The 24,277-nt window shown below is 44.2% G+C and overlaps 1 protein-coding gene across 15 annotated transcripts in view; it reads right to left on the reverse strand.

Annotated features, from left to right (window-relative positions):
• Nucleotides 1–21,530, reverse strand: part of LOC147114610 (focal adhesion kinase 1) — a 630,568-nt gene extending 609,038 nt beyond the window's left edge. For 4 of the 15 annotated variants that reach the window (XM_085992424.1, XM_085992409.1, XM_085992410.1 and 1 more), the window contains exon 1: nucleotides 21,275–21,529. In XM_085992424.1, the coding sequence (XP_085848550.1) occupies nucleotides 21,275–21,377 (103 nt within the window). In that variant the 5' untranslated portion in view covers nucleotides 21,378–21,529. Of the gene's footprint in view, nucleotides 1–16,850; nucleotides 16,923–21,274 lie in introns of all 15 variants that reach the window. The other 11 variants (XM_085992415.1, XM_085992413.1, XM_085992414.1 and 8 more) reach the window with 6 other exon arrangements.
• Between the last annotated feature and the right edge of the window lie 2,747 nt (nucleotides 21,531–24,277).

Below are 24,277 nucleotides of genomic sequence, written 5' to 3' on the forward strand. Positions count from 1 at the left end.
GCTGGTCGGGAAACTAAGAACATTTATGCTACAAGTTTTGTGTCAGAGAAGAACAGTTTTGGCTTTGTGCCAATCCTAAATCTGTGCAAGGTAAATTGGGCTCTATGGCCCAAATGGACTCCAAAGCAGAGAGAAACTCCCTCCTCCGCAAAGTCTCATTCCATTTTATTTATTTTTTTTAGGTGTCAGGTCAGGTCCTGACTGGGTTCAGACTCCGTTTTTACTATAATGGCAACATCTGTGCCAAATACAATTGTGTCACGCCAGCACTACAGTTGTAATCTAAGTGCATCCAAAAAGAGAAGAGATTTTTTTTCCCTCAAATTTCCAGGTAACTATTTTCTGGCAATATATTGGTTCTTAAATTAACCAGAGTGCTTATGTTACACTTGTTTCAACATAATATTCAGCTTTCACCAACATATACTTGACCGATTTTATACGTAGTATTCACACTAAGCAAAGCACTAACATTATTGAAGAGTTATATATAACTGGTTAAATGCATACAGTGGCATGCTCAACTTTACACATGCTGTAAACAAAGATATGACAAGCATTATTACTTTTAGAAACAATGTAACCTTCCTTAGTTTGTGAAAGGTTTTACAGAAAACTCCCTTTTAACCGGCACCTAAATATCCAGAAATCTCTCTTAACCGGCAAAATTCAGGAGTAGGTTCAGGTAAGTTTTACTATATATTAGTGGCCGTGCAACAGGGACTCCTGCACCTGTGGCCGTGCAACAGGGACTCCTGCACCTGTGGCCGTGCAACAGGGACTCCTGCACCTGTGGCCGTGCAACAGGGACTCCTGCACCTGTGGCCGTGCAACAGGGACTCCTGCACCTGTGGCCGTGCAACAGGGACTCCTGCACCTGTGGCCGTGCAACAGGGACTCCTGCACCTGTGGCCGTGCAACAGGGACTCCTGCACCTGTGGCCGTGCAACAGGGACTCCTGCACCTGTGGCCGTGCAACAGGGACTCCTGCACCTGTGGCCGTGCAACAGGGACTCCTGCACCTGTGGCCGTGCAACAGGGACTCCTGCACCTGTGGCCGTGCAACAGGGACTCCTGCACCTGTGGCCGTGCAACAGGGACTCCTGCACCTGTGGCCGTGCAACAGGGACTCCTGCACCTGTGGCCGTGCAACAGGGACTCCTGCACCTGTGGCCGTGCAACAGGGACTCCTGCACCTGTGGCCGTGCAACAGGGACTCCTGCACCTGTGGCCGTGCAACAGGGACTCCTGCACCTGTGGCCGTGCAACAGGGACTCCTGCACCTGTGGCCGTGCAACAGGGACTCCTGCACCTGTGGCCGTGCAACAGGGACTCCTGCACCTGTGGCCGTGCAACAGGGACTCCTGCACCTGTGGCCGTGCAACAGGGACTCCTGCACCTGTGGCCGTGCAACAGGGACTCCTGCACCTGTGGCCGTGCAGTGACTCCTGGATCTGTGGCCGTGTAACCGAGGTTCCTGCACCTGTGGCCGTGCAACAGGGACTCCTGGATCTATGGCCATGTAACCGGGGTTCCTGCACCTGTGGCCGTGCAACAGGGACTCCTGGATCTGTGGCCATGTAACCGAGACTCCTACACAAATGCCGTGTAACCGGGGCTCCTGCACCTGTGGCCGTGCAACAGGGACTCCTGGATCTGTGGCCGTGTAACCGAGACTCCTACACAAGTGCCGTGTAACCGGGGCTCCTGCACCTGTGGCCGTGTATGGGGCTCTCATACCTTGGTAAGTATACCTCTCTGTAATCCGGACTTTTTGATCAACCGGCACCACGCCGGTCCCGTCGGTGCCGGATTTTAAAAAAAAGTTTCCTGTATATGATTTTGGCAAGGGACATCACAATTTGAATTGCTCACAAAATGCCACTGCTGCTCTATATTTGCTCAAGCCTAAAATACTTTAGAAATTGTTAATATTTATTTGTAATGAAATAATAGGAACAAATGAAAAGTACATCAATTGATCATTTCACCCACCAAAGCTCATGTCTCCACCTCTCCAACTCGCCCAGTCAAACTGCTTTTTTATCACAAGTTATTAAGACTACCTCATCGTTTGAGTCTTTGTTTTATCTTCCCAGTCAGTTGGGATTGAAATTCAGAATTACAGCTATGAGAAAAATAAACATGTTGCTGTAAAATGCCGAATTCAAACAATGTCACAACCATGCTTCAAAAACATCTAACATCTGGCTTAAGAATCCCATTTGAACCATTAACTTTCTCTTTCACTTACTAACAGAGTTTCAGGTTTCCTTTCCTCCCGATAGTGAAACGGAAAAACTAAGTACAATTATGAATTTACTCACACACACTAACTGTTTTCTATAACAATACTGGTTAAACATACCAAACAAGTTGTTCTATTGTCTATAAATAAATGTTATTTGAACTAATTCAGACTCTCCCAACTATACTGGCTGATTTTTTTTTCCTTAATGCTGAACTTCTAAAAAGGACATTTAATTGAACCAAAAGAATAGGTGAACATTTCAAATTATGAACACAACTTTCTGGCTGCAGTTCCTCAGAAAGTAAACTCCCGAGTCGCCAAAGATTCTGTGTTGGATTCATTAATATTAAAGAAACGTTTCCCTACAGGGAGGAAAAACATTGTGACAACAAAGTTCTAAACCTTCCAAACAAAATGAAACATCAAGACAGAAACACAATAGCCTGCTCACTTTACCAGACTAGAAAATATAGTTCAAACAGTTCACAGGCACAAGCTGCATCTCGTAAGAATTTGCCCAAACTTGTACTCGTATTACGTAACAGATTTAAAATGTATTAACTAAGGGGTCATCCACTGAGATAAGGAGAAATGTCTTCACTCAAAGGGTTGTGAATCTTCGGAATTCTCTATCCCAGAGAGAAAGTGTATATTAAAGACAGAGATCAATAGATTTTTAGATAATAAGGGAACCAAAGGATATGAGGATAGGTGGAGCTGAGGTAGATCAGCCATGATCTTACTGAATGGCAGAGCAGGCTCGAAGGGCCTACTCCTGCTCCTATTTCTTATGTTGTGTTCTTAACACTGCAAATTTAGTGTCAGTTTGCACTGATTTGCACATATACTGAACTGACAGTGTAAATCCAGAGTCCATGCCTGACCCCACTCCAGAACACCACAGAAGACGACTATCTGGACTGTGTGGTTTCACACCACATTGGTATGACAACACGTGAAGTGTAAATCCGGTGCACTGTTAAAACTGGTTCACAAAGTGCTCTACTGGAACCCCTAGACACTTGATAAATGTACCTCATCTGAATTTAAATATTTAGGGAGCAGAGATTCTCACCTACTTCCTCTCAGAACTTAAACTTCTAACTTAAGAAACTCTGCACATACAAGTATTGAAGCATGTAAAAGCTCTCTCCTGAACAGGACAGTCCATGGTAAACAAGGGAGTTAAAGTTCAGCTGCACAAAGCCAAGCCAGGTGAGCCACGTAATGTAAAGAAGATTGATTATGCCTGTGTGGAACATGAACTGCAGTTACTTATCTAGACTACCTGAATTCTCACTAATTTACTGATGGAAAGATATCAATATGCCATGAAGCATCATCTACTCACCGATGCTCAGTTTAGGTTCTGCTAGAACCACTCGGCTCTAAACCTCATCACAGTTTTGACCTAGACAGTGACACAAGAGCTAAATATCAGAGGAGAAGCAGTAGCTACCCTTGACATAAATGCAGCACTCAAATGAGTAATGACACCAAGGAACCAAGAAATACTGTCCGAAGAGCAAGATATTAGGGCGGGTGACTAAAAGCTTACAAAAAAGGTAGGTTTTAAGGAGTCTTGAAAGGAGGCAGTGAGGTGGAGAGATTTAGGGAGGGAATTCTAGTGCTTAGGGCATATATAGCAGTGGTGTGGCGAAGGGAGTGAGGGATGCACTAGAAGCCAGAATTGGAAGAACGCAGAACTCTTGAAAGTTTGTAGGGATGGAGGAGGTTACAGAGATAGAGAGGGGGTGAGGCCATGGAGGAATTTGAGCAAGAGGGTGAGAATTGTAATATCAAGGCGTTGGTGTACTTGGAGCCAATGTTTGTCAGAAAGCACAGGGGTGATGGTTGAGCAGGACTTAGTGCGAGTTAGGATACGGGCAGCAGCTTTGGATGGGCTCAAGTTTATGGAGGTTGGAACATGGGAGGCTGACCAGGAGAGCATTGGAATAGTCTGGAGGTTAACAATAGCATGGATGAGGGTCAAGCAACAGATAAGCTGAGGCAGCAGCGGAGACGGGTGGTGTTACAGAGGTAGAGGGGTAGAGAGGATATAGGGTCGGAAGCTTAGGTCAAGGTCAGATAGGACGCCGAAGTTGTGAAGAGTCTGGTTCATCCTGAGACAGTGGCCAGGGAGAAGAATGGGATCTGCAGTGAGAGAACGGTGCTGGCCTTCCCAATGTTTAACTGGAGGAAATTCTAGCTCATCCAAGACTGGATGTCTAACATGCAGTCTGACAGCACAGAAGTAGTGGAAGGATCGAGAGGTGGTGGTGAGGGAGAGCTGGGTGTCATCAGTGCATGAGGAACCAGACTTTGGTTCTTCAGATGATGTCGCCGAGGGGCACCAGGTAGATGGGAAATAGAAGGGTAGATCCTGGAGGGTCTTCAGAGGCAACCGTGTGGGGGTGGGAAGAGAAGCCATTGCAGGAAATTCTCTGGCTTCAACTGGATAGGTAATAGTGGAAGCAGGTAATGGCAATCACACTCATCTGGACAACAGAAGAGCAGTGTGGTCAACCATATTAAAGCCTGCCAACAAGTAGAGAAGGATGAAGAGAGATAGTGCACCATGATCACAGTCACACAGGATGTCACTTGTGATTTTGATTAGGGCCATTGGGGTGTTGTGGCAGGGACGGAAACCTGATCGGAAAGGTTCAAACATGGGGATGCGCGAAAGACGGGCATGGATTTCGGAAGCTACAACACGTTCAAGGGAAAGGGGAAGTTGGAGATGAGGTGGTAGTTTGCAAGGACAGGTGGGTGAAGTGTGTGTGATGAATTTGAAAGGGAGGGGGACAGTGCCTGAGGCGAGGGAACCATTTACAATATCAGGTAACATGAGGGCCAGGAAGGGAAGTTGGGTGGTCAGCGATGTTCCCGCTAAGGTGCGCACGTGCACGTGGCCACGCAGTAATCTGAAAGGTCCCGCACAGGCTGCTCACCACCTTTTACACTGTAAATACCGCACACGCGCAGATGTTAAAAGGGACCATGCATTAAAAGAAACAGGCCATGCAGAACAAAGCGCAGCTTATAGGGAACATTGGTGGTCAGTAGTTTAGTAGGAATAGGGGTAAGACAGCAGAAAGTGGGTTTCATGGACAAGCTGAGCTTAGATGAGAGATAGGAGAGAAACTAGCGAAAGATGAGAGTTCAGGACTGAGGCAGGGAGAACCTATAGGAAGCATAGCTTGGTGGGCAAGTTAGGGATGCAGCAGAGGCAGCTGAACGGGTTGTCGCAATCTTAGTGACAAAGAACTTCAAGAACGCACGTTTGGGAGATGAGGGTGAAGGGGCAGGGCAGAGAAGTTTAAGGACATCGTTGATAGTGGAGAAAAGAAGCCAGGGGTTATCTTTGAATTCCATGACAATCCTGGAGGAGTGAGCAGTTTTAACAGAGGACAGCCGGACATGATATTACTTGACGTGGCCCATCCAGAAATGACTAAACCAGTTGTGCACCTTATACGTTCAAGTCTAAGCTCCTTGGACTTAAAGGATCAAAGATAGGGGTCGTACCAGAGGAAACGACCAGGGTGGAAGAGCACAAGGGACCAAGGCATCAAAGGTGGAGTTGAGGGTGTGAATCAACAGATCAATAGCTGCAGAAGTATTGCGGTGAACGGAGAGCCAAGGGCTAAACAGTTGTGAGGATCAAAGTGCTGTTGTAAGTGACTTTGGCGGGGGTTGGGGGGGGGGGGGTGGGGGGAGAATTTTTTCCAGGTGTTGGAAGGAGGATGTGGGTGGTGAGGGATATAGAGTGATTAGAGATGGCCTTGTCTGCAATTGAGACGATAAGATGACAAGAATGAGGGGGGAGGGGGGCATGAATATGGGTAAGAGAGTGTATGTGGAGGGAGAAGTTAAGGACGGACAGGACAGCAGTGAACCAAGAGGTGCGAGGGCAAGGTGAAACCATATGGAGGTTGAAATCACCGAGGATGAGAAGTCTAGGTGGGAAGATCAGCAAGCGCGCTTGGGTGCGACGGTCGGCAAGAGAGGAGGATGGGACAGCTGGGGTTGTTGCTCGTAAGGAGGCATCAATAAGTAACTTGGAAGGGGCCTCCGGAGAAGGCAGAGCAGAGGGAAGCTGTGGGCTTATCCAAGAGAAAATCAAGCCTGGGACGGCAGCAGAAGAGTGGGAAGGTAGAAGAGAAGTAACCATAACATCCTTTAACACGTCTTAAAATTAAACACAACCAGCCAGTTGCACAATCATTTGTGAATTCAGGTGGTAAAATTACTAGTTAGGTGGAATAGAATTGATAACTGGAGTATCGTTTATTTTTGTCGTCAGCTTGGCTCATTTAGTTGTGCTCTTGCCTGCCAGTCAGAAGCTTGTGGCTTCAAGCCCCACTCCAGGACTTGAGCACATAGTACTATGTTTAATTGTCAGACTAGATTGAGAGTCTACTGCATTGTTGGAGGTGCCATCTGCCAGTTGAGATGTTAAACTGTGGTCCATGTCTGCCTGTTCAGGTGACCATAAAAGATCCTGTGGCGTGATTCAAAGAACAGCAGAAAGTTCTCAGTGTCTTGGCCAACATTTTCCCTCAACCAGTATCACTGAAACATGTATTAATTATCATTCAGCTAACCTGTTTGTACAACCTGGCTGTGATGACTGTAGTTAAAATGTAATTCATTGATTATGAGGCACTTTGGGATCTAAGAACCTGAATGAATGCAATTTTTTTCTCTCTTTCTTTTACATAAACCAAAACATCAACCCATCTAAAAGAAATAGAAATTTCTAGGTTGCAGAAGTTCAAGGAAGGTAAGGGTTTTGATAGAGTAGTTCGGGGTAGGAGGGTTGATAACCTGAGAACACAGATTTAAGATGATTGGCAAAAGAACCGGGGGGAGCGGAGACAATATTTTAACGCAATGAGTTGTTATGATCAAGAATACACTATCTGAAAGGGTGGTGGAACAAATTCAATAGGGACTAATACAAATTCAATAGGGACTAATTGGATAGTTCGTTCAAAGAGATGACATGGGTACAATGGGCCAAATAGCCTCCTTCAGTGCTGCAAGATAGTTTGATTCTATAATAGTGAAGGGTTAGGTTAGGGACTTGGGAGAGCAAAGTACTCAAGGGGAGAAATGAAAAGGAGGCATAACTAGGTAACAGAAAGGGGAGGAGAGAAGGACCCAAGAGGGATAAAGAAAAAGAAAAAAGAGACAGAAGTAATCGGCTCGGCTCCAAAGCGACAGCTGAAACACGCACAAACACGGACAGAGGAAATTCAGGTTACAAATTCAGGTGACAAAGTAAGATGGCCGAGGTTGTCCGAAGTCAGTCAAGCGCAGCTCCAGGACTTTGCTGCAAGGATTCCTCAGGGAAGAGTCCTTGACTGCTCATCTTCAGCTGTTGCATCAATCACCTTCCCTCCAATAAGGTCAGAAGTCGAGCTGTTTGCTAATTATTCCATGCTCAGCTCCATTCACAGCTATTCTAATAATGAAAAAACCCATGCAAGCTTACAGCAGAACCTGGATAACATCCTCACATGGGCTCGACGAGTGACAGGTAACCTACATAACTGCTAGGTAATGACCATGTAGCACAAGAGAAAACCCAGATATCTCCTCCAACATTCAGTGGCACCATTGAATGCCTCACCAACACGGAGGTCACCTGCAAAAAATTAATTGGACGAGCCTCATCCACATCATGGCTACAAGAGCAGAGATTGGGTATTCTGCGACAAGTGGCTCACTTCCTGACCCCCTCAAAGCCTGCCCATCTTCAGCAAGGCTCAAGCAAGGAGATTAAATGTGCAAATTACTTAATCGTCCTTTCGAGCAATACAAAACATAATTAAAAGGGAAGCAGCAAAGTTCATTATAACATATCTTACAAACAAAAATCTTTTAGACAAAGAACTTGCATTCATATAGCACCTTTCACAACCTCTGAACATCCCAAAGCACTTCACAGCCAATAAAGTATTTTTTTTAAATATAGTCACTGCTTGTGTGTATGGGAACGTGGCATCCAATTTGCATACAGCAAGATCCCACAAATGAGATAAATAACTAGATAATGTTTGATGTCATTGGCTGAGGGATACATGTTGGCCTGGACACGGGAAGAACTCCCTTGCTCTTTAACATCCACCTGAAGGGGCAAACTGGGCCCCGTTCCAACATCTCATTCGATAGATAGCACCTCCTGCAGCTTAGATTACATGCCGAGGTCTCTCGGGTGGGGCTTTAATCCATGACTTTCTGACTCAGGGGTGAGAGTGCTACTACTGAGCTAAGCCTGACATCTCGAGGCTGTATTTCAAATCCATTAAATAATTTCCAATGCTGCTATAAAATTGCAATTGAAAAATACCTACTAAAGTCTTTATTTAAATATACATTTAAATATTTAACATCTACATTTTTTCGTCAATTTTTAAACAATATTTTGGTTTTAACTGATTACTGAAGATAGAGAAAACTGGCTTGGAGGACGTTACTATGTCAAACCACAATTTTACAAAATACATTATTTTCTTTCCTTTATAAAACATCCATCCATGATGTACACGGCCCCCTTCTACAGGCACAGGCAGGAGAACAGCGCCCAGGTCTGAGAAAGGACAAGGCTTTCAAGCTTCTCTCCTGTGGGCCAAACAGCTGTCCTCAGTTTGCCCTTCTCCATAATAATATGACCTAGACTATAAAACATACTGCGCATTGCCAGAGGAGATATTTTATTGGCACACTGGAATTATAATCCACTGCATTTTGCACAATGCCCAACATAGACAACTGTAATTGCAAGATTACTAAAGCAGCCTGAATTCAATGACATTTTTAATTAATCCCATAATCAGGTAGAATAGCGTCTGAGCTACTGTACTTTCCCTGCTGACAACACAACCATTTACACTGAATTCCTTAAAATAGTTAGTTTGAGATAGCGATAAGCATATTTCCCATTCATCTGCATTAACGCTTCACTTATTATAACATGTCCATAATATTGGCCCATACTTTGCGGTCAGCGGCAAAGCAAAGGCGTTCGCCGCTGGCCCCCAAACTAAGATTCCCACAAAGATCTCACGATCTCTGTGGCAAGAAGTTTGGCTTTTCCGACGTGCAGCTGAAATCAACGTAGTACAATGGGAATCCCATAGTGCGAGCTGCTGTGGCATCAACAAGCTGTCCAATCACAACGCAGAATTCACACGGACAGGGAACCAGAAAATAGAAAGCACTAATAATCAATTACTTTTTCAAAAATATGCCGAGAGCGAAATAAAGATTAGGACATACACATTGGGTTAAGGTAGAAGCTGAAATGTCATTAACAAACTTTTAATTTTTTTAATTAATTTTAAAATCGAATCATTTTTAACTTAATGGAGAAATTTGACATTCCACCAATATAAAATTCATTTTTCAGGGTCAGAACGGCTGTTTATCAGTAGTTATTACTCAGATCGCTGTTAACCTCATATGAATGGGTGTAACTTTTTATGGGGTTTCTAACAGCAAGATTTGTTCAGAAAGGGGGAAGTTTTTTTCAGATCAGTGATTTCACGGATTGCCAGCTTAAGGGGGGGGGTTCACAGCACAGCCTGTGGAGGAGCAGTGAATGACAGACCGCAACTTCAGGATTTCTGTGTTAGGCTGCGCATGTGCTAACACCCAACACAGCCACATCATAAATCCTGAAGTTGCGGTCAGTTTCAAAGGCGAAATGACGATGAACGTTGCCAGTTCGCCATCATCAGGGCAACAAGTTCCAGGCCAATACATTTACTGTAGAGAGGTCAATTTCTTTATAAATGGATTCATGTATGTTTCCCCCAGAGAAAATTTTGCTAGGGCTTTAAAATTAAGTCATTAACTATAGCAAGGAAACAGATTAACCATCTTTATTTTAGTTTTCCTTTGCAATTATGCAGGAGACATTTGTAGAATACCCAACAACAACCTCATCAAACAACCACAAAGTTCCTAATGTAATCCAACTTGCTTTCAAGGCCGACCACTTACAGAAGTATGTGGGGAGGCAACAGGAAAACATAATTTCAGACTTGTGTATCTTCATATCTGCGCAGAAATGTCTCTTTACACCTGCACAATAATCTACAGTAACTAATAAAGGGTTCAAAACGAAGGGAACCAAAACTAGCGCAATCACTTAAAATTAATTTCAGGACATCCCAATATATGCTTAATCCCTGTAAAATGTCAAAGGCTATCCCTTAAGGTTTCCTGAAAGCAAAAGCTAATTATACCCTAAAGTTTACTGAAATACAATTTGAACTCGAGACATAAACAGGAAATATCATTCTTTTGAAGCAATGCCCAACTGAACAGAAACACTAGTATTCTTCTCAGGGACCCATTATTATTGCATGGAATTCAGATTTGATCTTGGAATATAGGCATTACAGCAAAAAAGTTATTTTGGGTGGAACCTGAAAACTATCTCTATCCAACCTTCTTTGTAACTTAACTTTTTAGATGCTTTTGCAATTAGCTTGGTCAGTTTCTGTAGTTCATTCTGCAATTCAGTGATGGAAGGAATGGAAATGGTAGCATAGTGGTAATGTCACTGGGCAAGTAATCCACAGCACTGGGCTAGTAATCCAGAGCCTGGGCTGATGATCCAGAGACGAGAGTTCAAATCCCACCACGGCAACTGGGGAATTTAAATTCAGTTAATTAAATAATCTGGAATAAAAAGCTAGTATCAGCAATGGTAACCATGAAACTCTCAGATTATCGTAAAAACCCATCTGGTTCACTAATGTCCTTACCTGGTCTGGCCTATATGTGACTCCAGACCCACAGCAATGTGGTTGACATTTAACTGCTCTCTGAAATGGCCCAGCAAGCCGCTCAGTTGTAACAAACCGCTACGAAACACAATAATAAAAATAAAACCGGACAGACCACCCGGCATTGACCTCGGCCACACAACACAGCAACGGCACACCCAGCCCAGTCGACCCTGCAAAGTCCTCCTCACCAACATCTGGGGACTTGTGCCAAAATTGCGAGAGCTGTCCCACAGACTAGTCAAGCAACAGCCTGGCATAGTCATACTCACAGAATCATACCTTTCAGCCAATGTCCCAAACTCCTCAATCACCATCCCTGGTAGGGCAGATCCACCAGGGGTGGTGGCACAGTGGTATACAGTTGGGAAGGAGTGGCCCTGGGAGTCCTCAACATTGACTCCGGAACCCATGAACTCTCATGGCTTCAGATCAAGCATAGGCAAGGAAACCGCCTGCTGATTACCACCTACCGCCCTCCCTCAGCTGATGAATCAGTACTCCTTCATGTTGAACACCACTTGGCAGAAGCACTGAGAGTAGCAAGGACACAGAATGTACTTTGGGTGGGGGACTTCAGTGGCTCGGTAGCACCACTACTGACCGAGCTGATCGAATCCTGAAGGACATAGCTGCCAGTCTGAGGCCGGTGGTGAGAGAACCAACGCAAGGGGAAAAACCTACTTGACCTAGTCCTCACCAATCTACCTGTCGCAGATGCATCTGTCCATGACAGTATTGGTAGCAGCCATTGTGGAGACGAAGTCCTGTCTTTAAACTGAGGACATCCTCCATCATGTTGAGTGGCACTACCACCGTGCTAAATGGGATAGATTCAGAACAGATCTAGCAGCCCATGAGACACTGTGGAGCATCAGCAGCAGCAGAATTGTATTCCACCACAATCTGTAACCTCATGGCCCGACATATCCCTCACTCTACCATTGCCATCAAGCCAGGGGACCAGGGGTTCAATAAGGAGTGTAGAAGAGTATGCCAGGAGCAGCACCAGGCGTACCTAAAAATGAGGTGCCAACCTGGGGAAGCCGCAACACAGGACTGCATGCGTGCTAAACAGCAGAAGCAGCATGCTGAAAAGCAGAAGCAGCATGCTATAGACAGGGCTAAGCGATCCCACAATCAACGGATCGGATCAAAGATCTGCCATCCTGCCACATCCAGTCATGAATGGTGGTGGACCATTAAACAACCAACAGGAGGAGGAGGCGGCTCCATGAATATCCCCATCCTCAATGATGGTGGAGCCCAGCACGCGAGTGCAAAAGACAAGGCTGAAGCGTTTGCAACCATCTTCAGCCAGAAGTGCCGAGTGATGATCCATATCGGCCTCCTCCTGAGGTCCAATTTGACTCACTCCATGTGATATCAAGAAACGGCTGAGCGCACTGGATACAGCAAAGGCTATGGGCCCCAAACAACATCCTGGCTGTCGTGCTGAAGACTTGTGCTCCAGAACTAGCTGCACTTCTTGCCAAGCTGTTCCAGTACAGCTATAACACTGGTATCAATCAAACAGTGTAGAAAACTACCCAATTATGTCCTGTCCACAAAAAGGACAAATACAATCCAGCCAATTACCACCCCATCAGTCTACTCTCAATCAGCAAAGTGATGGACGGTGTCATCGACAGTGCTATCAAGCGGCACTTACTCACCAATAACCTGCTAACTGATGCCCAGTTTGGGTTCCGCCAAGACCATTCAGCTCCTGACCTCATTACAGCCTTGGTCCAAACATGAACAAAGGTGCTGAATTCCAGAGGTGAGGTGAAAGTGACTGCCCTAGACATCAAGGAGCCCTAATAAAACTGAAGTCAATGGGAATCGGGGGAAAACTCTCCAATGGCAGGAGTCGTACCTAGCACACAGGAAGATGGTTGTGGTGGTTGAAGGTCAATCAGCACAGCCCAGGACATCGCTGCAAGAGTTCCTCAGGGCAGTGTCCTAGGCCCAACCATCTTCAGTTGCTTCATGAATGACCTTCGCTCCAACATAAGGTCAGAAATGGGGATGTTCGCTGATGACTGCACAGTGTTCACAACTCCTCAGATAATGAAGCAGTCCATGCCCGCATGCAACAAGACCTGGACGACGTTCAGGCTTGGGCTGATAAGTGGCAGGTAACATTCGCACCACAGAAGTGCCAGGCAATGACTATCTCAAACAAGCGGCCAAGGTTGGGAACTAAATGTTCCAGGGTACTTGACGTTTCGAAAAGACAGGCAGAATGGAAAAGGAGGGGAGTAGCCATGATAATAAAGGATGACATAAGGACAGTAGCGAGAAAGGATCTCGGCTTGGAAGATCAGGAAGTAGAATCAGTATGAGTGGAGATAAGGAATAACAAGGGGCAGAAAACACTGGTAGGAGTAGTATATAGGCCCCCTAACAGTAGCTATACCATTGGACAGGAGATTAATCCAGAAATAGTAGGAGCTTGCAACAAAGGTAATGCAATAATCTTGGGGGACTTTAATCCTCATATAGACTGGACAAATCAAATTGCCAAAGGTAGTCTGGAGGGTGAGTTCATGGAATGCATTTGGGACAGTTTCCTAGAACAATGTGTCATGGAACCAGCCAGGGAACAGGCCAATTTAGATCTTGTATTGTGTAATGAGACAGGGTTAATTAGCAATCTCACAGTAAAGGATCCTCTGGGGCAGAGTGATCATAATATATGATAGAATTTCACCTTAATTTTGAGAGTGACTTGCCTAAGTCCGAAACTAGAGTCTTAAACTTAAATAAAGCCAATTACATAGGTATGAGGGGCGAGTTGGCTAAGGTAGATTGGAAAAATAGATTAAAAAGGTATGGTGGTAGATTAGCAGTGGAGCATTTAAAGAAATATTTCATAATTCTCAACAAAAATACATTCCATTGAGAAATGAAAAGTGATCCAACCGTGGCTAACTAAAGAAGTTAAGGATAGCATTAGATTGAAAGAAGAAGCTTATAATGTTGCAAAGAATAATAGTAAGCCTGAGGATTGGGAGGGTTTCAGAAACCAGCAAAGGCTGACCAAAAAATTGATTAAAAGGGAAAAAATAGAATGAGAGAAAACTAGCAAGAAATATAAAAGCAAATTGTAAGAGTTTCTACAAGTACGTAAAAAGGAAAAAAGTAGCAAAAGTAAACATTGGTCCCTTAGAGGCTGAGACAGGAGAAATTATTATGGGGAATAAGGAAATGGCAAAAATGTTAAACAAATATTTTGTATCTGTCTTTACAGTAGAAGACACAAAGAGCATACCAAAAATGGTGGGGAACCAAGGGTCTAATGAGGGTGAGGAACTTAACGTAATTAATATAAGTGGAGAAAAAGTACTAGAGAAACTAATGGAACTTAAAGCCAACAAATCCCCTGGGCCTGACAGCCTACATCCTGGGGTTCTAAAAGAGGTGGCTGCAGAGATAGTGGATGCATTGGTTTTGATCTTCCAAAATTCCCTCGATTCTGGAATGGTCCCAGCGGATTGGACGGTTGCAAATGTAACACCACTATTCAAGAAAGGAGGGAGAGAAAAAACAGGGAACTACAGGCCAGTTAGCCGGACATCAGTTGTCGGGAAAATGCTGGAATCCATTGTTAAGGAAGTGGTACCAAGTCACTTAGAAAACCATAACATGATTAGGCAGAGTCTACATGGTTTTATGAAAGGGAGATTGTGTTTGACAAATTTATTAGAGTTTTTTGAGGATGTAACTAGCAGGGTAGATAAAGGGGACCCAGTGGACGTAGTATGTTTGGATTTCCAAAAGGCATTCGATAAGGTGCCACATAAAAGATTATTACACAAGATTAGGGCTCATGGGGTTGGTGTAATATAGTAGCATGGATAGAGGATTGGTTAGCGGACAGAAAACAAGAGTGTAGGAATAAACGGATCTTTTTCAGGTTGGCAGGCTGTAACTAGTGGGGTGCCGCAAGGATTAGTGTTGGTGCCTCAGCTATTTCCAATCTATATTAATGACCTAGATGAAGGGACTGAATATAATGTATCCAAGTTTGCTGATGATACAAAGCTAGGTGGGACAATAAGCTGTGAGAAGAACACAGTCTGCAAAGGGATATAGATAGACTCAGTGAGTGGGCAGTAAGGTGGCAGATGGAGTATAATGTAGGGAAATGTGAGATTATTCACTTTGGTAGGAAGAATAGAAAAACAGAATATTTTTTAAATGGTGAGAAACTTTCAAATGTTGGGTGTCCTCATGCAAGAAACAGAGAATGCCAGCATGCAGGAACAGCAAGCAATAAGGAAGGCAAATGGCATGTTGACCTTTATTGCAAGGGGGTTGGAGTATAAGACTACAGAAGTCTTGCTACAATTGTACAGGGCCTTGGTGAGGTCACACCTGGAGTACTGTGCACAGTTTCGGTCTCCTTATCTAAGGAAGGATATACTTGCCTTGGAGGCGGTGCAACAAAGGTTCACTAGATTGATTCCTGGGATGAGAGGACTGTCCTATGATGAGAGATTGTGTAGAATGGGCCTATACTCTCTGGAGTTTAGAAGAATGAGAGGTGATCTCATTGAAACATACAAGATTCTGAAGGGGATTGACAGGGTAGATGCTGAGAGGTTGTTTCTCCCTGGCTGGAGTGTCCAGAACTAGGGGCATAGTCTCAGGATAAGGGTTTGGCCATTTAAGACTGAGAGGAGGAGGAATGTCTTCACTTACTCAGGAGGTTGTGCATCTTTGGAATTCTCTGCCCCAGAGGGCTGTGAATGCCGAGTCTTTGATTATATTCAAAGCTGAGAGATAGATCGATTTTTGGACTCATGGGGAATCAAGGGATATGGAGATCGGGCGGGAAAGTGGAGTTGAGGTCGATGATCAGCCATGATCTTATTGAATGGCGGAGCAGGCTCGAGGGGCCATATGGCCTACTCCTGCTCTTATTTCTTATGTTCTTAATCACCTCACCGCCCCTTGACATTCAACGGCATTACCATCACCGAATCGCCTACCATCAACATCCTGGGGGTCACCATTGACCAGAAACTTAACTGGACCAGCCACATAAATACTGTGGCAACAAGAGCAGGTCAGAGGCTAGGTATTCTGCGGCAAGTGTCTCACCTCTTGACTCCCCAAAGCCTTTCCACCATCTACAAGGCATAAGTAAGGAGTGTGATGGAATACTCTCCACTTCCCTGGATGAGTGCAGCTCCAACAACACTCAAGAAGCTCGACACCATCCAGGACAAAGCAGCCCGGTGGATTGGCACCCCATCCACCACCTTAAACATTCACTCCCTCCACCACTGGCATACCGTGGCTGCAGTCTGTACCATCTACAAGATGCACTGCAGCAACTCGCAAAGGCTTCTTCGTCAGAACCTACAAAACCCGCGACCTCTACCAGCTAGAAGGACAAGAGCAGCAGGCGCATGGGAACACCACCACCTCCAAGTCACACACTATCCTGACTTAGAAGTATATCGCCGCTGGGTCAAAATCCTCTAACTCTCGACCTAACAGCACTGTGGGAATACCTTCACCACATGGACTGCAGCGGTTCAAGGCGGCGGCTCACCACCACCACCTTCTCAAGATGGCGGCTCACCACCACCTTCTCAAGGGCAATTAGGGATGGGCAATTAATGCTGGCCTTGCCAGCGACGCCCACATCCCATAAAAACAAATTTTAAAAAACCTCAGTGGCATGGGTGCCAATCAACTGGACTGCTTTGTCCTGGGTAGGGACGAAGAGTTTCTACTCAATACGCTAAGGAACAAGAGAAATAAATAAGTGGTACCTGATGCAGGATAGGATACGGAAGATAGAATTCATGTTGGGTGGCGCTCAGAAGGCCAAAGAACAGTGAAATCTGGAGGTAACAAAGGCATGAATAAATGTTTCAATGGAAGTGTGGGGTGAGGCAAGGAATAAACCACAATATTCTGGAGATGATAATAGGCAGGCTTAGTGATAGACTGGATGTATGGATTTAAAACTCATGGTTGAGAAGAACATGGAGGTTGTTTACCATTACTGGGTGAGTGGTGGAAGAGGTGCAAAGATGGGTATGGTCAGCATACCTGTGCTTACAAATAATGTCACCAGGGGCAACATATTGATGAGGAACAGGAGGCAGTAAGCATGGCACCTGGGAGCACAGCAAAGGTGACTTTGTGGGCACAGGAGAAGAAACTAGAGGAGATGTGCTGGCTGCATTGGGAAAACGTAACAATGAAATAAAAATCAATTAAACAAAGGAGGCCATGAAGAGAGATGGTGCAGTAACCTACGTCAAAAGCCAGAGAAAAATCAAGAACTATTAGAAGGGATAACACCACCTTGGTCACAGTCACACAGAATGCTGTTGATGACTGACCAGAACACTGCAAGGACTTTGGGTGGGATCAAAGCCAGATTGAAAGGATGGGAACATGGAGTGATGAGTTTACAGTTGGGTATATGTAACACATTCCATAATCATAAAATGAAAAAGAGTGTAGCAAGAAACAGTAGCAACAAAGTTTAGCACATCCAGCTTGTTTGCTCTTTGTTAATGTGTATTGAGACAGCTTGTGATTATAGGCAATTCGCTAGGATATGTATTTTTAAACTGTATTCATTTCCATTGCAAACTGCTGAACATAAGTTGCATTACAGACTATAGAAGTACCATAGGGTGTGATCTACTTATGTCCGGTTCCAGAGGCTGGGCTTGGCAAAACAATTCAAATATTTATTTTTGTTTAATATTTCTCTCCCTCTCTAAACTTGACCCTCGAATTATCAGATAACTGGACATCAATGAATTAGGTCTCAATTGGCATTTTCCCAAACAAACATATTGGCCCAGAAATTCCTTTCGCAGGCAGAGGACTGCGATCTGGAAAAATCTGCGCCTAGACCGGAGGGCTCCCGGGAGGCGCAGAGTTCCGTTGCTGGGCCTCTCCAAACTGCCAGTGCACAGGGCCCATGTATCCCAGAGGCGCAGGCGGTTTGCAGCGTCCCTGGGATCATGTGGGCCATGGGGAGCCAATCAGAGAAGGGAATCTCCCATCATACATTTGACAGGAAGACCTGTCAGTCAAATATATGAATGGAAATCACCCCCAAAACATAGTAAAATTAAATATATATTTTTTTTTTACAAATCACATTTTAAAAATGACTTTAAATTACATAAATTAAGTATTTTAAACAAAAATTTTATTTATTGAAAAAAATAAAGTTTTTAATAGGGCTAAAAATAAACTTACCTTTCTTTAAAGTATTTTTAAATGATAAATCAGTGGGAAAAAAAAATTTTAATTTTTTTTAAAAACTTTTTTTCAACTCTTATTCTGTACCAGCGCAAGAATTTTAAGTGTTTTATGTGGGCGGAGGGTTTCCAAAAAATGGAACTCTCCATCCGCAGAGGCCCTTCTCCCGGGCAGGCGGAGGATCGGTCAGATCGGAAATGCTGGTTTCCGGCGCATGCACAGTGCATGCCTAAAACCGGCATTTCCGTTGGCCCTACGGGCGAGTACACAGCACGTACACACACGTAGGGAACTGAATTTCTGCCCCATTAGTGACAACCATCCTGGTGTGCATATCTGACATTGTTCCTTCATTGTCCCTGGGTCAATATTCTGGAATTTCCCACCTAAACACCAGCGTAGAAGCACCAGCACCACAAGGACAGCAGCGGTTCAAGAAGGCTGCCTACCAGCACCTTCTAAGACAACTGGGAATGGGCAGTAAGTGCAGCCTTGCCAGTGTCACCCCCATGCCAAGAACAAATATAAGAAACAAAAGAAAAGAAACTGCCAGGTCCAAGCTGAAATCATAACATTTTGGGTACAAAGCTAAGAGCAAAAAGCATCTTATAGTTTGAACTGCAGGTATTTGACAGAACCACCATAGTACAATTTTTCCCCAAAAGAACCTCAAGCTAACTGTGCACCAAGCTAACTGTACCAGTACCAATTAAGATATAAACTTTGTTAACAAGTATTAAGCTCGATGGCCTTCTATTAGGACCATCTGTAATCCAATTACTGTATATAAAGAGTTGTGTACAATATTCAAGTTTGGTCTTAAAAAAAGAAAAAGTCATGATGTTAAATGTTTGTGTTTTAATTTCTTGGACTACTGCCTCATGAACTTCATCCAGTCATGCTGCAAAGAATACATGACGAGCAAAGTGAGCTACTAATTGACAGATCTATAATCTTCACCGATCTGAGAAGCTGCTGTTGCACATTTTGTTAAATTTTTAAAAAATCAAAATGAATTCAACAGTATAAAAAAAATTAAACATGCATTTTGTACTTCAGTGAACCTGCCATTTCAACAATTGTATTGTTTCAGGTCCCTGAATGTCTTCTCACAGAGTTCACAGTTTCATCTAATTTAGTCAAACTGAAGGAGTGGAATGTGTCAGTTGGTCACAGGTTTTTTTTGTGAAATGTGGAAAAAAATGTGAACAAGACTTCAATATAGGCACCCCCTCGTAAGGTATAGTGTGTATCAAGCTGTTGGGAAACACACTATCTATCCTTGGATTCAAAAGTTGTAGATTTGTCTCAGTCCCCGACAGTAATTAAATCAGACAGTTATTCAATAGAATTTTTTCCTGTTAGAATTAGTTACTCATCAATATCTATCTCCTTCAGATACCACAGATCTTACACCTTTTTAGTCGGTCTAATTCCTGAAACATAAGCCAAGTGCTTATTACTGACCTTTCGCTACATATAACATTTGTATATATGTATGAATGAAAGGACCAAATTTTTGGTAAAAAATATTATTTTTAAGCTGCGGTAGCCTTTTACTGGAATGAATTCAATTTCCAATAGGTCGATATAGATCTCAGAAATAAAACTTTCCACAGATTGTAGGTTTTCCTTTTCAAAGCAATAAATGCATTAAAAGCATTTCTCAAAGCACCACGCATCATTCTAATATTTAGATAAGACTTTACTGGTAAAAATTGCAGCATGTCTTCAATACTAATGACAACAGAAACAGATCTGAAAACGAAAGCCTTCTTCATTAACTGTTTGTGCACCAGGACCATTTGTGGGGCCATCCTGGTCAGAGTCAACAACTTTCATATAAAAAAATCATAATGGCAACATAAACATTTGTTTAACAAGTGAACAATTTCAGTTACATAAAACAATAAAAGCTATTCAATTTATATTGGGCAAATGTGATTTCTCTCAATTCAGAATTAACAAATGCTTCAAATGAATGCTCTGTTATTGTTTATTAAATATAACGCATTAATGAGACACTAATTTTACACCGGCTTTCTTAACCTATTCTATAACACACTATTTAGTGGTGTCACCATTCTGTAATATACCACTGCTTCGTGGAAGGCTAAGCAGCTGTACAAATTGTAGCAACAGACATTCATTCCGTGCCAGACAAAAAAAATATCGTTGAAAATCCAAATGAAAGCACTGAATCAGGTGTATGCCACTGCAACGGATGGATTGCGGGGAGGGAGACGTGTTCACATATTTCTAAAAAAGGTACCGAAAATGAAAATCCTCAATCCAGGAACAACAAAATAAACGAATCCCTCCCCTCTGGAGAAACAAAACCTTCGGAATAAACAGGAGAGAAAGCAGGTAGTGCGGCTCAATAGCCGCAGCTCTCCTCTGCATATACTGTTAACTGCAATATGTACACAGCCAATTGAGGCACGCACCGTATATACATGCACTTCACTGATCGCAGCCTTTGCAAATGCAGTAAAAGTGCACGATGTTACTCACACACACACACAAATACATACCCCAGGCCCAAATACAACAAAATCCTAACACTTCAAATAATCACCTCTGGTGATATTTTTTTTGCCCACCGCTATCAGGACGAGAATGAACTTTGTGTCAGGAAAAAAAAATACAAAACCGTCTGCTTACATCTGTTGCACTTTATTTATGCAAGAATTAAAATTTAAAAGTCCACTTCTCTCCTTCCTTTCTGAAGGGCCGGACAGAGGGAAGAACAAGGACTGCGGGCGACACCAGGCGCCACTCTCCCTCCCCATCCATCCTGGCGCTGCAAACTTCGCCACTCCAAAACAGCATTCACCGGCAGTTATTAAACACCCTTTTCCTACCACGGCTTTGTGTGTGTGAGAGAGGGAGAAGAGAGAAAATATCAGACACCTCCCCCCACTCCACTCCACGGTTTACATTTTAAAACAAAAATAACACTCACTTACTTTCTGTTCAGTTAAGAGGGAAAAAAATCCGCTGCTCCGGAGAAGCCGTTTTGTTCTGCCAGGCAATACTTGTAGACAACAGCACACAAAAAAAATCATGAGGTGGTGCGGGTAGAGAGGGGAAAAAAAGGTTTTTTTTAAGATTCCGGCCGCGTTTTCTTTGACACACACGCACGCTCCAATACCTCAGCGGAGCTCCCTCCCCTCCCTGGCCCGGCCACCAGCAGCAGCAGCCGCCACTCTCGGTGCCTCCTCCTCCCCGCTTCTCCTCTCTCTCAGCCCAACGGCTGACAAGCCGCCGGCCGCACTGGACGCTGGGAGGCATTGTCAGCGATCCAAAATGGCGGCTGGGAAGAGAGGGAGAGAAGGAGTCAGACACGCGAGTCCAATAACACGCTGCTCCCGCCAATGTTAGTCAATCCTTTCAGCGGTCAATCTCTTTTATCCATTTATGTTTTACCTATTGCCACTGAAACGTCTTTTGGAAAGAATGCACTTGTTTATTTTTTTTAATCCCCACTCTTCATAAAAATCGTTATTTTTTTGGGGTTGAAAACATCCTTATTTTTAAAAAAAAGTTTTCTTGCAATTATTTTTTTTTTTAAACATTAAAGCAATTTTCTCCCCTCTTTTCTGTGGAGTGCACCGCCTGAGAGGGTGGTGGAGGCAGATTCAATCGTGGCTTTCCAAAGAGAGGGGGAATTGGATAAGTACCTGAAGGGGGGGGGGGAATTGCTGGGCTACTGGGGGGAGTGGGACGAGCTGGAGTGCTCTTGCAGAGGCTCGACGGGCCGAATGAACGGCCTCCTGTGCTGCATCCATTCTCTGATTCTCCATTCAGCAACGGTTTCTGCTGGTGGTTGCAACTGTCACGAAGTTACAGTTTTGACATTGACTGTAATGCGGTTCCCAAATGATGGCATAGATTTGGAGTCCCGTTGCAATGTGCCTTGTTGTTTCTTATGGAACATTACCGTGGATTGTGTGGGGAGGTCGGGCCCTGTTGATTAGCAGTAGGGAGGGAGGGGTGTGGAGGCCACCGGACAAGAGATCCCTTTGTGGTGAGAAAATTGAACCCTGATTTACTATATAAAATGGGAGGGTACAGTACTTTGAACAAAAAGTATTTCCTTTCAGTTATCGAGGAACTCACTAGAAATAAGTTGCTCGTATTTTAATCTGACAACTGTGCGCATTTTTTTTGCATACCTAGCAATTGTGTATCTATAAATACTGCACATCCTTCCTGTCCGCAAGCCTTACTTCCTCTGTCATAATTTTGAGTCAGGCTTTTGTGTTAACATTTAACATTGAAACCTCCTTTGTGTTAACATTTATAATGCAACAACCCAAGAGGAACATGTCAACAAATCGTCATCAAGAGAAGGAGAGGCAGAGGGGTTAGGGAGGGAATTTTGTAAAGAGACGTAGGCAGCACAAGGCACAGTGAGCCATAAAGAGATGGATGCACAAGAGACCAGAGTCAGAGAAACAAAGATTTTGGGGAGGGATTGGATTGTAGGGCTAGAAAAGGTTACTTAAATAGGAAGAGGTGAGACAATGAAAGGGTGACAAACAAGGATAAATTTGAAGCATTGGAAAACAAGGAGCTACTGTAGGTCAATGAGGATGGGGTGATGGGTAGCAGAACTTAGTGCTGGATAGGATAGGACATGAACAGAAGAGTTTCAGATGAGCTCACATTTATGTGGCCCGCCAGGAGACCAATGGAGTGATTGAGGCGGGATTAAGAAAAGGCACCTAAGGGTTTCAGCAGCAGATGGTCAAAATTAGCCTAATGTTTATTTCTCTTTTTTTGCTTCTCCCAGGAGATTGTGTGACTGGTTGGTATGGGAGGGGTCGGATGGGGGTTATGGTGTGCATAGGTTGTACCATGGAATATGGGACATATTTGATGGACCAGTTGGTCTTTTCCTGTCCTTCAATTTTAGGGTGACCATATGTCCCCGTTTTCTAGGAACAGTCCCCAGATGAGGTACTATGTCCATAGAAGAGTCCCTGGTTAACGAAACTTGTCCCCAAATACTCTAGCTGCCATTTTATTTGAATGAGCTCCATTCAACCTAATTGCAGCTCGTGCAAATCCGTGCCCACACTCGGACTCAGAGACGGACCAATCAACAGGGCCCACTGTTGATTGACAGATTCTCTGCCCATTGGCAGCAACGGACCAATGAAAGAGCAGATCACGGTTTGTGACGATAGTTTGGCTTTAACTAAATTGGCTTTGGCTTGGACCAATGAAAGGACAAAGTAGGGGGGGCGGGGGTGAGTGCTGGCCAATGGGGTGGTTGTGTTTGCGCAGGAGGCGTGACGGCTGTGTTGTCTGTGTGAGCTGAAGCCCGGGGACAGGTAACAGTGAGGGTGCGTTAATGTGCAGAGTGGAAGTGTTTTAGTGTCTGCCTCTGTAATTCGGCAGACAGGGCTCGATACCTCAATGTCACTCAGTCCTATGAGAACAGTGCCAGCCTGAGGCTAAACATGGCTCGGTGTGTATGTAGAAGGGGCTGTCTTTCTGCCTGAGGATAGCGGAACTGCCCCGCACCATTTTCATTATAATAATGCCATAGGCAAGCAGCATGGTAACCCCAACCATCTCGGTGCCAAGGCAACCCCCTCGTCCCCAGCCTGTGACAGGAGGGCCCTTTTCCCTCACTGAGCCTGGGTGATTCCCCCTCCCCAATAATCTGTTTATGCCAGGGTGACCCGCTTCCCTCACTGTGCCAGGGTGACCCCCCTCCTCATTAATCTTTTCTTGAAACGCAGATAGCACAATCATTAATAAATCTGTGAAAAATAAATGACTTGGGCAGTGATGTGAAGAGATTTTCTGAATAGGTTGTATAGACAGTAGGTATTAAAACCCTAACAATTCTCTTCTTTGCCCCAGTGAAAATAGTCCCAGTATCTAAAGTCTATAGAAATTTACAGCACAGAATGAGACCATTTAGCCCATTGTTTCTATGCTGGCTCTTTGC

The sequence above is a fragment of the Somniosus microcephalus genome, chromosome 7 (assembly GCF_052327205.1).
Source record: "Somniosus microcephalus isolate GS21.2 chromosome 7, FLI_Smic_1.0, whole genome shotgun sequence".
Classification (NCBI taxonomy): domain Eukaryota; kingdom Metazoa; phylum Chordata; class Chondrichthyes; order Squaliformes; family Somniosidae; genus Somniosus; species Somniosus microcephalus.